This window comes from Nematolebias whitei, chromosome 5 (genome assembly GCF_014905685.2).
Source record: "Nematolebias whitei isolate Nwh7 chromosome 5, NemWhi1, whole genome shotgun sequence".
Classification (NCBI taxonomy): domain Eukaryota; kingdom Metazoa; phylum Chordata; class Actinopteri; order Cyprinodontiformes; family Rivulidae; genus Nematolebias; species Nematolebias whitei.
Window position 1 is genome coordinate 20468413 of NC_056502.1, and position 14282 is coordinate 20482694.

Genomic DNA, 14282 nt, shown 5'->3' on the forward strand with positions numbered 1-14282 from the left:
GTGTGTGTGTGTGTGTGTGTGTGTGTGTGTGTGTGTGTGTGTGTGTGCGCAGAGGTCAGGGAGGTGCCTCTTGCTTGTGTGCTTTGAGCTTTTTCATGCTTCCTGCTTTGATCTTCCCCTCTCATCGTTTCATCCCACACGCTCTCTGCGCTTCAGGCTTCTGGTTTGCAGCACACCGACAGTGGGCTTGTAGGAGGAGAGTTAATGGGGGGGGGGGGACTCCCTCTCACAGAGAAGCTGCTTGTCCTGTCAGTGCAGGAAAAGAGCTGCTCGTGGGGCTCAGTCTCGGGGTTATGTGGGTGGGGGTCACCAGGAGCTAAATTGCTGCATAGCGTACAGTTCTCTGCTCCTCCTTCATATTCTCTCAGATCTCCCATCAGTGGGATGGTGTTGTGTGAAAAAACTGCCACAAGGCTCAGAAGATGGCCTCCTGACCCCTTACAGTATGGGAAAGTGCACCCCTCAGCTGGTAGTTATATAAAGCCAGCAGAAGAGTCACAAACATCCTTGATAAATCACTCGGCTTGAGGCCACTCGTGTCTTTCTGCAGCTCACAAGGAGGGCTTCATTTCTATGGCGTCTTTTCCACTCAAGCTTTAAATAGGCCCAGTTCAAAGTGTTGCCATGTAATCAGCACGGCAAGAAGTTAGACGGTCGTCATGTGAACATGCAGCGTGTCAGAATATGTGCTTTTATCCTCCTCCTGCATGCAGCCTGATAATCCTCACATACTGTTGCACACACACAGACACACACATTCCCATCATACCCCACCTGCTGGTACAGACTAAAACACAAACGCAATGAAGTACCTGTGGCTGTTTGGACATGTGAGAGGGTAACTTTATATACAGATAATTACATCACGCAACTCAGACAAAAATAAACCAGCACATTTGAGTCTTTAAACACAAAAGACATGTTTTATTACTTCTCTGAGGAAATGTTAAAAGATCTTTAAGCCGTCATGGACAATCCAAAGAATCAGAAGTTTTAAATGGCTGCTATTTCTATACATTTTGTGTCATTGTCAAAATAGTAACGTGAAGAATTTAGTTTATATTAATGGAATTACGCAGGTTTTTAAGAGAGGAAAGTATATAAACAGTGAATATCTTACCTGTTTTAGATAGCTCTTTGAAGATCAGAGAGTTGGATTTGGCTAAATTGACAAGCTAAAAGCTAATCTGAAAGAAGCTGACGTCCTAAAACAACTATGAGCTCAAACATTGCCGTAGCGTCTTCCACTGCTTGTGCTTGTAAATAACCACAGAGTTTAAGCGTATAACTGTAAAGCTAATTTTACAGAGATGTGGAGCTGTTTGAAAATGGCAACAATCCATTTAGGTCCTGGCTCAGCTCAGATTATCGTGTTCTGTGGCAAGGTGCAGACAGCTGCAAGGAATTCAAAGATAAAATAAAGAATTTCTAATTTATCAAAAGAAGATCAAAAACAAAAGCTGTCATTGCAGCAAAATTTACGAAATAACCGAAGCAGGGAGACACGAAGGAAGACAGAGCATGACAGACTTGGGAGCACAATCCACAGACAAAGGAAAAACACAGAAGCTGAATATACAGGGACACTAAAGAGACATAATGATGAACATCTGGGGTGATTGAGATGGAGGACAAGTGAGAGTGGCAGAAGCTGGAGCTGACAACATGGGGGAACACAGGAGGAAGGCTGAATAGATGACACAAGAAAACAGAACTAAAACACAAGAATCTCAAAAGCTAAACACAAAACCCAGATTACGTCACAGACGAGCTATTAGCTCCTCAATTTGGGCAACCAAAAAGCAGCTGATCAAAGGGATGTCTACAAGTAAGATATTAAATGTTTGTAACCTTTCCACTTTCAAAAGTTCAGAACAATTCACTTTTCAGGTTATAAGTACTGTACTGTGCTGGAAAAATATCAGCTGAACCCCTTGATTGGCATTAGAAGACGATCAAGACGAGAATTTATTATTAAAAGATTTTTTAAGCTTATTTCAGCTGCTCCCTTCCTCACAGCGAACTAACTCGCATCAAGATTTATGTTATTTTATGTTTTTCAACCACAGACCACCGAGCTGCCACAGCCCTGTGTGTGGAGCAGAGAGCTGTCATCTAGGGTGTCTGGGGGAGATGGTGGGGGTTAAGGGCCTTGCTCAAGGGCCCAGAGTGCGGCAAATGAGGGTGGAGGCAGGTGTGGGTGCTTCACCTTTCCCACCCACATTTTGATGTTGTCGGTCCAGGGAGTTGAACCGGTGACCTTTCAATTACAGGCTCGCCTTCTCTAACCTCTGCGCAACCACTCCCCCACATTATCAAAAGATAAATAGAAAGGAATAAAATAATAAAGAGTATCAAGAGGAAGAGACAGACATGACGCTGGGACTAATGGAGGGACTTGCTGGGATTCTGATGCGTGTTTGTGTTCGTACGGCAGACAAAGACAAAGAGTAAGAGGGGCTGTGCTAACAGGCTTTCTGCAGATCGCTGGCAGTTTGACTGCAGTGGAGAGTAATGGGGCTGGCAGGGCGGAATCAATTACTGGCCACAACAGATTTTCCCACAGGTCAGAGCTTGGGAAAGCAGTACTTTACTGCAGAGCAGACAGCTGGCACTGAGCATCTCCTGGGAAAGGAGCTGACACTTGAAAAGAAAACAGAAAAAAAAAAACTTCTTTAAACTTATAGCGCAATAATTTGGTCCATTTCTCAGTTGAATTTTATATCTATTTCCATTAAGCAGAAAAAAACTACAGCCATGCCACCAAAAATGTCTTTTTTTTTGTTGTTGTTACTGGTCGTGATGGTTGAACTTCACTGGTTTTTTTTTTTTTTTTTCTTTCTCAGGAAAACATACAGAAAATAAGTGATTATCTATGTCTCTTATTTCATTCAATATGAATAAACCTGATATATTTCAATTAGAGGTCACATTCCTGCCAACACACACACCATTGAGATGCAAACAATGTTCTTCCTGTAGCAACACAATGTGTGGCCTTAAAAGTAAGCTCGCTTCATGGTGCTCCTTTTATTCTTGAGGACGTCACGTGCCGTCGTCTCCTGTGGCGCTTATTTAAGAACCAGTCTTGTGATCTGCCTCCCCTCTACTGCGAACTAGCACCGGTTACGTGGTACTAAAGGCAGAATACTGGGGGGAAAAAAACCCATAAACAATACGGTGAGTGGAGCTTTATTTGATCAAAACTAATCCATTAATGTTTTGTGACTGACTCCTGTGCTGAGATGCTGGTGTCACTGTTATGACCTGAGGAGTTGATCTTAGAGGAGGAAAAGAATGAAAAATGAAACAAAACCTCTGGTAAACAAAGAAACAAAGAACGTATCCTTCTTGGCTTTACCTATCCAAAAGGCACAAATAGAATAAATGCCAACAAAGGCAGGAAAGTAAAGAATGAGCAGGCGGGTGTGTTATGGTCAAACAGTGGGAATGGGTCTCAGGCCCGGTCCAGTCCCTGCCCAATATAGCGCCTGGGTGCTGCTGACTGAAATAAGAGGGGACGGACAGGATGCTGTGGGCCGTAGGATAACATTGTTGTGTGGAAGCTGTCTGCGAGACGTTTCCCCATGTAAGAAAGTTTTTTTTTGTTTTTTTTAAACAGTGTGGGTGGCATTTTCTCTGCAACAAAGTTCAAACTTTTCCTCGAGTCCAGTTGAATAAAACATGAAGTTACCTCACAAATTCAAATGGCTTCATGACTGCTCCCCCCTCCGCCCCACATCAAGGTTGATTTACTATGTCGACCGTTGTGGCTGTCGGCGGCAGCGGCGCTCACAGCCGTGCCTGCATCCTGCGTGCACACCATCTAGACATCTTATAGCTGCCACTCAACAACTGCCGCTGTGAAGTGTGTGTGTGTGTGGGGGGGGGCCCGTGGGGACCGAGCCAGCCTCTGTCAGACACACTCTGACCCCCCCCCATCGTCGACGGGTGGGAGAACACTCGCCGGGAAGCGCTCACACGGAGATTGAGTTACCACAGAATTAGATCAGGACTGTGGGAAACAGCACCTCCTAAACACACCCTCAGTCACACACACACACACGTAAACACAGCGGCGCACACTCAGGACACACTCTTGCACACAAAGAGTCACCCGGGGAAACCTCAGGGAAGATTGAGGAAGGCAGCTGGGCACACGCCAGTTTCAAACAAATGCTCGCTTATACCTTTTAGCTTCCTGGCACATGGTTCGAGACCGGCTTCTTGAGATTGGTGCCGTGTTGTGCCGATGGTCACCAGCCAGGCTGGCATGCTGCTGAAGTTGTCCAATTTAAAGACAATCTAAGGAGAAATGTGGCCGTTCGAGCACAACACATTCAGACAGAGTCAGAGCTTTCACGGCGTTCACGTCACAGCGTGGGGTGGAGGAAACGTGTGAGTGGGAAGGTCAGCTGATGTGGAGGACTTTGAGACTGGTGCAAGTTGTTGCATAATTAAACCTGAAAGTGTATGCATTGGGGGTGGCACGGTGGCGCAGTTGGTAGAGCTGCCGCCTCTCAGTGAGCAGGTCGGCGGTCCAAATCCCAGCCAGGGGGCCTCTCTGGATGGAGTTAGCTTGTTCTCTCTGTACGTGGGTTTCCTCCAGGTATTCTGGTTTCCTCCCACAGACCAAAAACATGTATGGTAAATGGACTGTATTTATATAGCACCTTTCTATCTTATGAAGATACTCTAAGCACTTTACACTACAATCTGTGTCCTCAATTACCCATTCATACAGCACTCTACTAGATCTATACAGAGACAAATCAGTGTTTTATCCCATTCATACACTGATGGGACACACATCAGAGGCAATGAGGGGTTCAGTGTCTTGCCCAGGGACACTTCAGCATGTTGATTGCTTGTGGAATCGAACCCTCAACTTTTGCATTGGAGGACAACTGCTCTAACCACTCAGCCACAGCTGCCTTAATGTACGTTAGGCTAATTGTTAACTCTAAATTGTCCCTAGGTGTGAGCGAGAGTGAAAAGTTGTTTGTCCCTGTGACGGACTGGAGACCTGTCCAAGGTGTCCCCCGCCTCTCGCACAGTGAGGGCTGGACATGGGCACCAGTGACCCCCGCGACCCGAAAAGAAAGAAGAGGGTAAAAGAAAATGGATGGATGTCTTGTGTATCAAGTGGCACAACATGAATCAGATTACCATAATAGTATGATAACCTAAGCAGCCATGGAAGGTGTGTGGTTCAGCCAGGGACAAAAAGTTCAAGACGTAAAGCATCTGTTGCTCACCCTGTTCCAAACCAACTATCTGTTTAGAACAGAACAGAACATGGAAATAATTAAACTAAGATAATGTTATCTTGCAAAATGATGGAGTACTGGTCTTTTTGGTCAAACCTTAAACATCTTTATGAGCATAATCCATCATATAATCCATCAGCACTTGGAGAACATGTTGAGAATGACTCACAACCAAGTTGAGCTTTTGAAAAATTAAATGTCTTATAGCCACTTTTTCTAGGTTAACTAGTTGTAGCAGACATCTTAAATTGACCATTTGTGCGTTACCACCAGAGAAACCACCGCCGACATTCTGGGTATGGAAAGTGTCGGCCTGCAGCTGTTGCTCCGGGGAATCAAACTCTCATCCCCACTTGTCCAGCTCCCCATGCACAAAGTTAACAACTGACCTGATGGAGCAGAAACAGCTGCTCCTCAACAAGGTATAGTGGTCTGAAAGATGGCGGGGGGCTCTGGTTCAGGTTCCCTGATGGCATTAACAGACACGTCAGGGTCAGAGTCGAAACTAGATCCAAACATGGAGTGATTTCCCAGAACATCATATGACTGGGGGGAGAAGACATGCAAAATAGTTTAAACCACAAAAGTTATTAAACATACAGGAAACTGGCGTGCTGGTTAAGATCATGATCATGTTGTTAAAGTGCAGTAAAACTGTAACATTTGATGTAATGATGTGTGTATCTGGATTACTGTGGACTAAGCAAGTACTAATAAAGTATAAAGAAAAAATATCTGACTGAACTAAAAAATGTGAGATTAAATTAAAAAAATGTATCTCTGATGTTAAATATAATGTTTGAACATTCAAAAGCAACATAAGTCTGCTGAGATTTATATTATAACTGTCAATAAAAGCATTTTCCATGAATGTAGTTGTTTATTTTTGTATACATCATATAAAATACAATGTAAACAATCCTACTGAAGATGGTTTTCTGCTTTAAGGGTTCTCTGGGGGAGAAAATAGAGGGAGATCCACAGATCCTTTATTTCCATGCCATTGCTTCTTGTAGTAATTATCTGGATGGATATTAATTGTATATTTGAAAGTTTTATGTTAAAAAAAACTTCAAAAATTGTTTTGGGAAGACTTTTGTTTGAGTTGGTGAGGGGAAACAGATAATTGAAGTTTAAAACATAAAATGTGAGAAACCTTGAAAAGATGTTTTTAAAAGTGAAATATTTGCCACAGTTTGCACTTTGACCCAGATGCATAAACAGGGTCAAACTGCCTTGAACGGTCTGTCTCCAATGTTTTGACATTTGCTTACGGTAATGAATGGCCCCCTAATTATTGATTTAATTTTGTCACATTGCACCCTCCATACAAACCAACTGCAAACATAAAATCCAATACGGCCACGTTGCTCATGAAAATAGTGATAGCTGCACTAATCATGATTATATATTTTTTCTGTTTGTATATATATATATATATATATATATATATATATATATATATATACAGGTCCTTCTAAAAAAATTAGCATATTGTGATAAAGGTAATTATTTTCCATAATGTAATGATAAAAATTAAACTTTCATATATTTCAGATTCATTGCACACCAACTGAAATATTTCAGGTCTTTAATTGTTTTAATACTGATGATTATGGCATACAGCTCATGAAAACTCAAAATGCCTGTCCCAAAAAATTAGCATATTTCATCCCACCAATGAAAGACAAGTGTTTTTAATACAAAAAACACCAACCTTCAAATAATCATGTTCAGTTATGCACTCAATACTTGGTTGGGAATCCTTTTGCATGAATGACTGCTTCAATGAGGCGTGGCATGGAGGCAATCAGCCTGTGGCACTGCTGAGGTGTTATGGAGGCCCAGGATGTTTCGATAGCGGCCTTAAGCTCATCCAGAGTGTTGGGTCTTGCGTCTCTCAACTTTCTCTTCACAATATCCCACAGGTTCTCTATGGGGTTCAGGTAAGGAGAGTTGGCAGGCCAATTGAGCACAATAATACCATGGTCAGTAAACCATTTACCAGTGGTTTTGGCACTGTGAGCAGGTGCCAGGTGGTGCTGAAAAATGAAATCTTCATCTCCATAAAGCTTTTCAGCAGATGGAAGCATGAAGTGCTCCAAAATCTCCTGATAGCTAGCTGCATTGACCCTGCCCTTGATAAAACACAGTGGACCAACACCAGCAGCTGACATGACACCCCAGTGATTGTGGAAACTTGACACTGGACCTCAAGCAATGTGAATTCTGTGTCTCCTCTCTTCCTCCAGACTCTGGGACCTTGATTTCCAAAGGAAATGCAAAATTTACTGTAATCAGAGAACATAACTTTGGACCACTCAGCAGCAGTCCCAGGCGAGATGCTTCTGACACAGTCTCTTGTTCAAGAGTGGCTTGACCTGGGGAATGCGGCACCTGTAGCCCATTTCCTGCACACACCTGTGCACAGTGGCTCTGGATGTTTCTACTCCAGACTCAGTCCACTGCTTCCGCAGGTCCCCCAAGGTCTGGAATCGGTCCTTCTCCACAATCCTCCTCAGGGTCCGGTCACCTCTTCTCGTTGTGCAGCGTTTTCTGCCACACTTTTCCCTTCCCACAGACTTCCCACTGAGGTGCCTTGATACAGCACTCTGGGAACAGCCTATTCGTTCAGCAATTTCTTTCTGTGTCTTACCCTCTTGCTTGAGGGTGTCAATGATGGCCTTCTGGACAGCAGTCAGGTCGGCAGTCTTACCCATGATTGCGGTTTTGAGTAATGAACAAGGCTGGGAGTTTTTAAAAGCCTCAGGAATCTTTTGCAGGTGTTTAGAGTTACGTCGTTGATTCAGATGGTTAGGTTAATAGCTTGTTTAGAGAACCTTTTCATGATATGCTAATTTTTTGGGACAGGCATTTTGGGTTTTCATGAGCTGTATGCCATAATCATCAGTATTAAAACAATTAAAGACCTGAAATATTTCAGTTGCTGTGCAATGAATCTGAAATATATGAAAGTTTAATTTTTATCATTACATAATGGAAAATAATGACCTTTATCACAATATGCTAATTTTTTTTGAAGGACCTGTATATTGGCTTGATTACTGCAATTCACTTCTGTTTGGAATCAGTCAGTCCTCCATTTCACGTCTTCAGCTGGTCCAAAATGCTGCAGCCCGATTTTTAACTGGTACAGGCTATAGAGAGCACATCATGCCAGTTTTGGCCTCCCTGCACTGGCTACCCATTCACCTTCGGATCCAATTCAAAATTCTCATGTATGTTTTTAAATCACTGAACAGTTCCGCTCCATCCTATCTCACTGATCTTCTGCAGCCATACGTCCCACCGCGCTCTCTGAGGTCAGCAGACCAGATGCTTCTCTCAGTCCCAGAAACCCGTCGTAAGCTCAGAGGTGACAGGGCTTTCTCTGTTGCAGGTCCACGACTGTGGAATGAGTTGCCACTGAGTGTCCGGCAGGCTCCCACACTCTCAGTCTTTAAGTCTCGCTTGAAGACCCACTTCTATTCTCTTGCCTTTAACACGGTGTGATTTGTTTTGGTCCTGTCTGTACTCTACACTGTTGGCCATTTTAGTTAGCTTCTGCTGCTATTTGTATCTGTATTTCTATTTTATGTTTTCCTGTCCGCTGTGCATGTTTGTTTTCTTTTGTACAGCACTTTGGTTGGCCTTGTTGCTGTTTTAAGTGCTCTATAAATAAATTGGTATGGTGTGGTATATATTTATTAATTTATTATTTTTTTATTTTTTTATTTATATTGATTATTTTATTTTATATGTATACGTTGACCTCTCTAGGGGGTTTAAACTACTGTTAAGTTCAAAGCAAAACTCAATGCAGGCATGTTCCTGTTTTTAGTATTTTACACCGTTTTATATAGCATGTTTTATTTACTTTGTTTTATATCATTTTTTATATACTTTTCATATGAATGTTTATTTTTGTGTGTACCTCATCTGTGATTTTTGTCTAAAACAGGTCTCTCTTGTAAATGAGTCCTCGTGACTCACTGAGACTAACCTGTATAAATAAAGGTTGAATGAATATTAGAAAGCATGTTAATTCGCTGTTTAAATGCATAGAATTACGAAGAAATACATTTATATTTAGTTGCTAATGTTAATTTGCCTGGTTGGTGAGCACTATACATTTTCCTACTGAAATTAATGAGATGCAACTGAAGTAAGTCACTCCCAACTCGAAGTTCGAAATTACGAGGTACCAGGAACACAACACAAAACCGGAAACTAAAAGTCCGTCGATCATTCTGAAATAACGTCCACAAAATAAACAAATAACCGCAAAAGTTTCATTGTAACGACAAATGACGGGTTTTTCCATACACTTACAGAGTTTCAACAAGGTGCCTTGATTTAAAGCTCTTTCTTTAACACAGTCATTCTCGTTGACGCAGTCTTACTCCCATGTGTCACTCAAAACTACCTTAATTTTAACTGGCTAACTATTACTAATCCCCGCCCACTTCAAAGTTCACGCCCCGCCCCCTCCCTCGTTGCGGGCGCCGCTGAAGTGTGATGATTTTAAAGGTCTGCTCTGAGCCGCTGCTGCTCGGAGTCCACTGCAGGAGCTTTCTGTGACTCTTGTTTCTTTATCAGTGAAGGTTTGGAAGCAGAATGAAGCGAAGCAGCAACTACAGCTCGTCAGACAGCGACCTGGACGATAATGTGGAGGTAGAGAAAGACAGTGGCGACGAAACTGGGTATGACATCTTCATATTTTTAGTTTTTATCTACACCCAGTTGGTACATTTTTGAGGGAAAATGTTTTACTTTTGTATAAATGTTTTTCTATATTTGTCATTTTTATTACTAAAACTCAAGATGCTGTTATTTTTTTTATTTATTTGCTCTAAAAGTCTTTGTTTTTCTCTTTCTTTTTTCAAAACAAACTTTCAGGCAACTTGACTCTCAAGAATCAACGTCACCCACCACAACCACACAAGTTCAGGCCAGAAAAAGGCGCAGAGGGGTGAGGAAACTTGTGAGATTTGTAGCCGAGTTACTGCAAATTTATTCAAAATGACTAAATGCTTCACTTTTTAATAGATTATTGAGAAAAGGAGACGAGACCGAATCAATAACAGTCTGTCGGAACTAAGAAGACTGGTGCCAAGTGCTTTTGAGAAACAGGTACTGTGGGTGTTTGTGTGCGAGACAAAATGGGAGTTCTATCAGGTGACATGTTTCATCTGTCTTCACAGGGATCAGCTAAACTGGAAAAAGCAGAAATTTTGCAAATGACAGTGGACCACTTAAAGATGCTTCATGCCTCTGGAGGCAAAGGTGAGTATGTTTTTTGTGACTTCAAACCACGCTGGGATTAGACCGATTACTTAAACCCGCTTCTTTCCTCGCTGACAGGTTACTTTGAGGCTCATGCGCTTGCTAAGGATTACCGCAGCTTTGGTTTCAGGGAGTGCCTGGCAGAAACGGCTCGCTACCTGAGCATCGTAGAGGGCCGGGATGGCACAGACTCCCTGCGGGTTCGCTTGGTGTCCCACCTCAGCAGCTATGCCTCTCAGAGGGACGTGCACACCGGGCTGGAACATTTAGCCTGGGGCTCTTCGTATGGGACAGCCCCTGCACATCTCCCACACCACCTCCTTCTACAGCACCCTCAGGGCAGGACACCTGCACACAGAACCAGCGGCAGCCCAACATCCACCTCCTCTTCTTCTTCTTCTTCTTCATCCTCTTCGTCCACTGAATCATCTGGGACATCCAGACTTAGTATCCTGACCTCAACAGAGTCCCTCAAGGTGAACGGCTCACTAGCCCTCGGTCTACATGTGCCATCCTCTAAGCTTTCGCCGCCGCTCGTCCCTGCTCTGTCCTCACTTTCGGCCTTCCCCCTCTCCTTTGGTGCTTTCCCTCTCATCTCTCCAACGACCGTCAGCGCCGCGAGTCCCTCCTCCACCATGACGAAGCCTTACAGGCCCTGGAGCATGGAGATTGGGGCCTTCTGACGCAGACTATAAACTGATGGCAACAGCTGAGCTGCGTCCATCCCAGAACGGACAAACACAGTCAGGACTACTTTGTCAAGGATTTTATTAGAAATAATGAGGAGAGAAACAAAACGATTTTATTTTTTTAGAAATAAGCTGGAGTATTAGCCTCTCTGTATGACATTTACTTTATAAAAACAAATTTTAAATGCTATTGTTATGTTGTTTATTGGTTTATCGACTCATTTTGGTAGCCTGCACTGCCTCCAGGTTGAGGACATGACATGAATGGGCCATGAATGCATCACTGCAAGTACAGATTAGACTGTGAATCACATACTGCATTTTATAATCCGTTTAGCAACGATTTCTGCATTTTAAATGTGTGTAGAGTTGTTTAATTTGATCATTTTTTTCCCCTGTGATGTCAGAACAGTGCACCACAGTTTGACACTTAACTACTTCAGACTTGGACGTTTGCATTTCTGTATCTATTTGTAATATTTTTGTACCAATAAATGGAACTGAAAATGTTTACAATTTGGATTAAAAATAGGTGTTTAGTTTAATTTCGCCCATTGAATGCCATGACATTAAAATTTACAGTAAGAAGGAATATATTTAGTTGATTAAAAACATGCATCTTCCCAAATGACATTTAATCTGCAGGTGCATCTTTGCTGCAGTCCCATGAAAGTTAATCATGAGCTAATAAGTCCCTTGTTATTGAGTTCCTTTACGGTGTGCCAGGTTAAGTAACCCAATCCAAATGCATTGTTGGCTCTATGAATACCCAGGAAATCATTAAGAGCCAGAGGAAATCCTTTACAATGTTACCCTGACCTCACCCGCCTGGGTTGGCCTGACACGGAGACAATAGTGTGAACAGGATGAGGCCATTGGAGGAAAACGGTCGTCAAGTATCAGCAACAGAAGAAACAGCTGGACTCGTAAATCGCTGCTCTGTTCCAACGTGCTGTTTCTGGTCCAGAGCCAGAAATTTGGGGATGGCGGGCAATTATGTAACTGCCACTGTCTATATGCGTGCATGCACACGTGTTCTGTTAGCAAACTGTCTCATTTACCACTGGATGGGTTTTAATGACACTTTCAGAAGATGATCACTGGTGCTCCATCAGCAACTTACTGACTTCTGGAGCCAGCCCGATTCAAGATGGCTGTCATCGCGAATGATTTTTAAACAAAAAAATGGCTATAATGCTGTCATTTTTGCATGCATTGAACTAAAACTTGGTGTGGTAGTAGCTGACAGTCATTCCCAATGGATACTCGGAGTGGTAACAAATCGAGCGAGCTCGTGCAATACTGCAAGTGATTGCTCATAACTTTAGTATTATTATTTTTAAGATAAAATGATCTCAGCTTGAAACACTGAAATGAAAAGGCGGTGGGCAATATGCATTCCTTTAAGTGTTTTAACAAATTCATCCATGCAGCACCTCAGGTTTCCAGGTGGGCCAGTGATTGTTTCTATAATTCATTGACTTAAGGTATTAATTACCCATATCACAGTAATTAGTTTCAAAATTTAGTAAAGTGAAAACAGGTAGTCAGTGTCCTGAACTTGTGATTTGCTTCACGGTTTCTGCTCTCACCTTGATTTCCACCAAATAAATGTAACACTGCCACCTGCTGGTAGAACATGAGTCTAACCATAAAAGAGAGAATCCATGGAGGAGTTTGCAATGAAAGCTTTAGCCTGAGACATAGTTTAATTCTCATAACGTGTAGATAACTGGTTCTTTTATTTGGCAGTTTACAGTCCCCCTTGTGTTTTGATACAGAAGCATTGTAGATGCAGCATGCCATGTTCACAGAACCCCAAACTTTTATTAAGCAAAGCTTTCACAGAAACTTATCGAAGGGAGAAACACAAGCAGCAGAGTTATGCAGGCAGATATCAGTGGGATACTGAATAATAAAAAGAAACGACTTCAGTGTGCTGAATGTAAAGCGTCCTACATTCATTGTCTACCTAAAATCCTAAAGAGATAAATTGCTACCTAAAGATAAATCTGCATTCAAACGCCCACACAAACACACAGTATTTTACACTATAAATACCAAGATGGGAGCAACGGCACATTCCACTGTCCAAGACACTGTGCATGACACCGGTATAGTGTTGTGACTTTCATTTGTTTGTACTGTGTTCTTAGCAAAGCTATTTATTTGGCAAAAGATTCACTGAAATATTGTGTAGTTAAGGTGGAATATGCACGTGTATAAACAGATACTCCCTTTAAGCAAAGACATTCGTAATAACAATAAAGCACCTAAACAGTCCATTTTTAAGCACATGTCAGAGGAAGTGGACGTTTTCTGAATCTGTGGGTTTGGGCCCCAATATATCGTTCCAAGCATTTACGTTGAGAATTAGAAGGTGTGGAAGATGAAGATGGCGTATGCCCCCGAGTTTTATGGAGTTCGTAGTGTTAAGTGCACCCACCAACCTTTACTCTTCACAAAAAACATTGTTATCATGACACCTTTCAGGAACTTACACTGCAAATGTCTCATTTACTACCAACTTACAATGCAAAGGCTTTCACACAAAAAAATAAATAAAATGAAAAAAGTTGTGGAGGCAAACTTAATTAAAACAAAAGTTAATGACACATAAAACGTTCAAAACGGTAGAATGCGGGACAGTACGGAGTTTGCATGTACAGTACTTTACATAAGTAGACTGGCAATCAATGTAACAATAAATTAATGTAACATAATCTATCTATCTATTTGTTTTAATTTAGCCTTTATTTATACAGGTAGTGTCATTGAGTCACGAGGACTCATTTTCAAGAGAGACCTATTTGATTGGGATTAGGGGCCTTGCTCAAGGGCCCAGGGTGGAGCAAATGAGGGTGGAGGCAGGTGTGGGTGTTTCACCTTTCCCACCCACATTTTGATGTTGTCAGTCCAGGGAATTGAGCCGGCGACCTTTCAATCACAGGCCCACCTTCTCTAACCTCTGTGCCACCACTCCCCATCTATCTATCTATCTATCTATCTATCTATCTATCTATCTATCTATCTATCT

At 42.2% G+C, this 14282-nt stretch overlaps 1 protein-coding gene across 1 annotated transcript; it reads left to right on the forward strand.

Annotated features, from left to right (window-relative positions):
• The first annotated feature begins 9830 nt into the window (after positions 1–9830).
• LOC119410079 (hairy/enhancer-of-split related with YRPW motif protein 1-like) lies at positions 9831–11372 on the forward strand. Its single transcript, XM_037676984.1, has 5 exons — positions 9831–9973; positions 10170–10242; positions 10320–10403; positions 10475–10556; positions 10635–11372. Exons 1-5 carry the CDS (start codon positions 9888–9890, stop codon positions 11237–11239), a joined length of 930 nt encoding a protein of 309 aa, XP_037532912.1. The 5' UTR covers positions 9831–9887; the 3' UTR covers positions 11240–11372.
• The last annotated feature ends 2910 nt before the right edge of the window (positions 11373–14282 follow it).

Coding starts and splice junctions, on each gene's coding strand:
- LOC119410079 (XM_037676984.1), top strand. CDS start 9,888: ATGAAGCGAAGCAGCAACTACAGCTCGTCAGACAGCGACCTGGACGAT. Junction 9,974..10,169: donor GACAGTGGCGACGAAACTGG/GTATGACATCTT, acceptor ACAAACTTTCAG/GCAACTTGACTCTCAAGAAT. Junction 10,557..10,634: donor TCATGCCTCTGGAGGCAAAG/GTGAGTATGTTT, acceptor CCTCGCTGACAG/GTTACTTTGAGGCTCATGCG.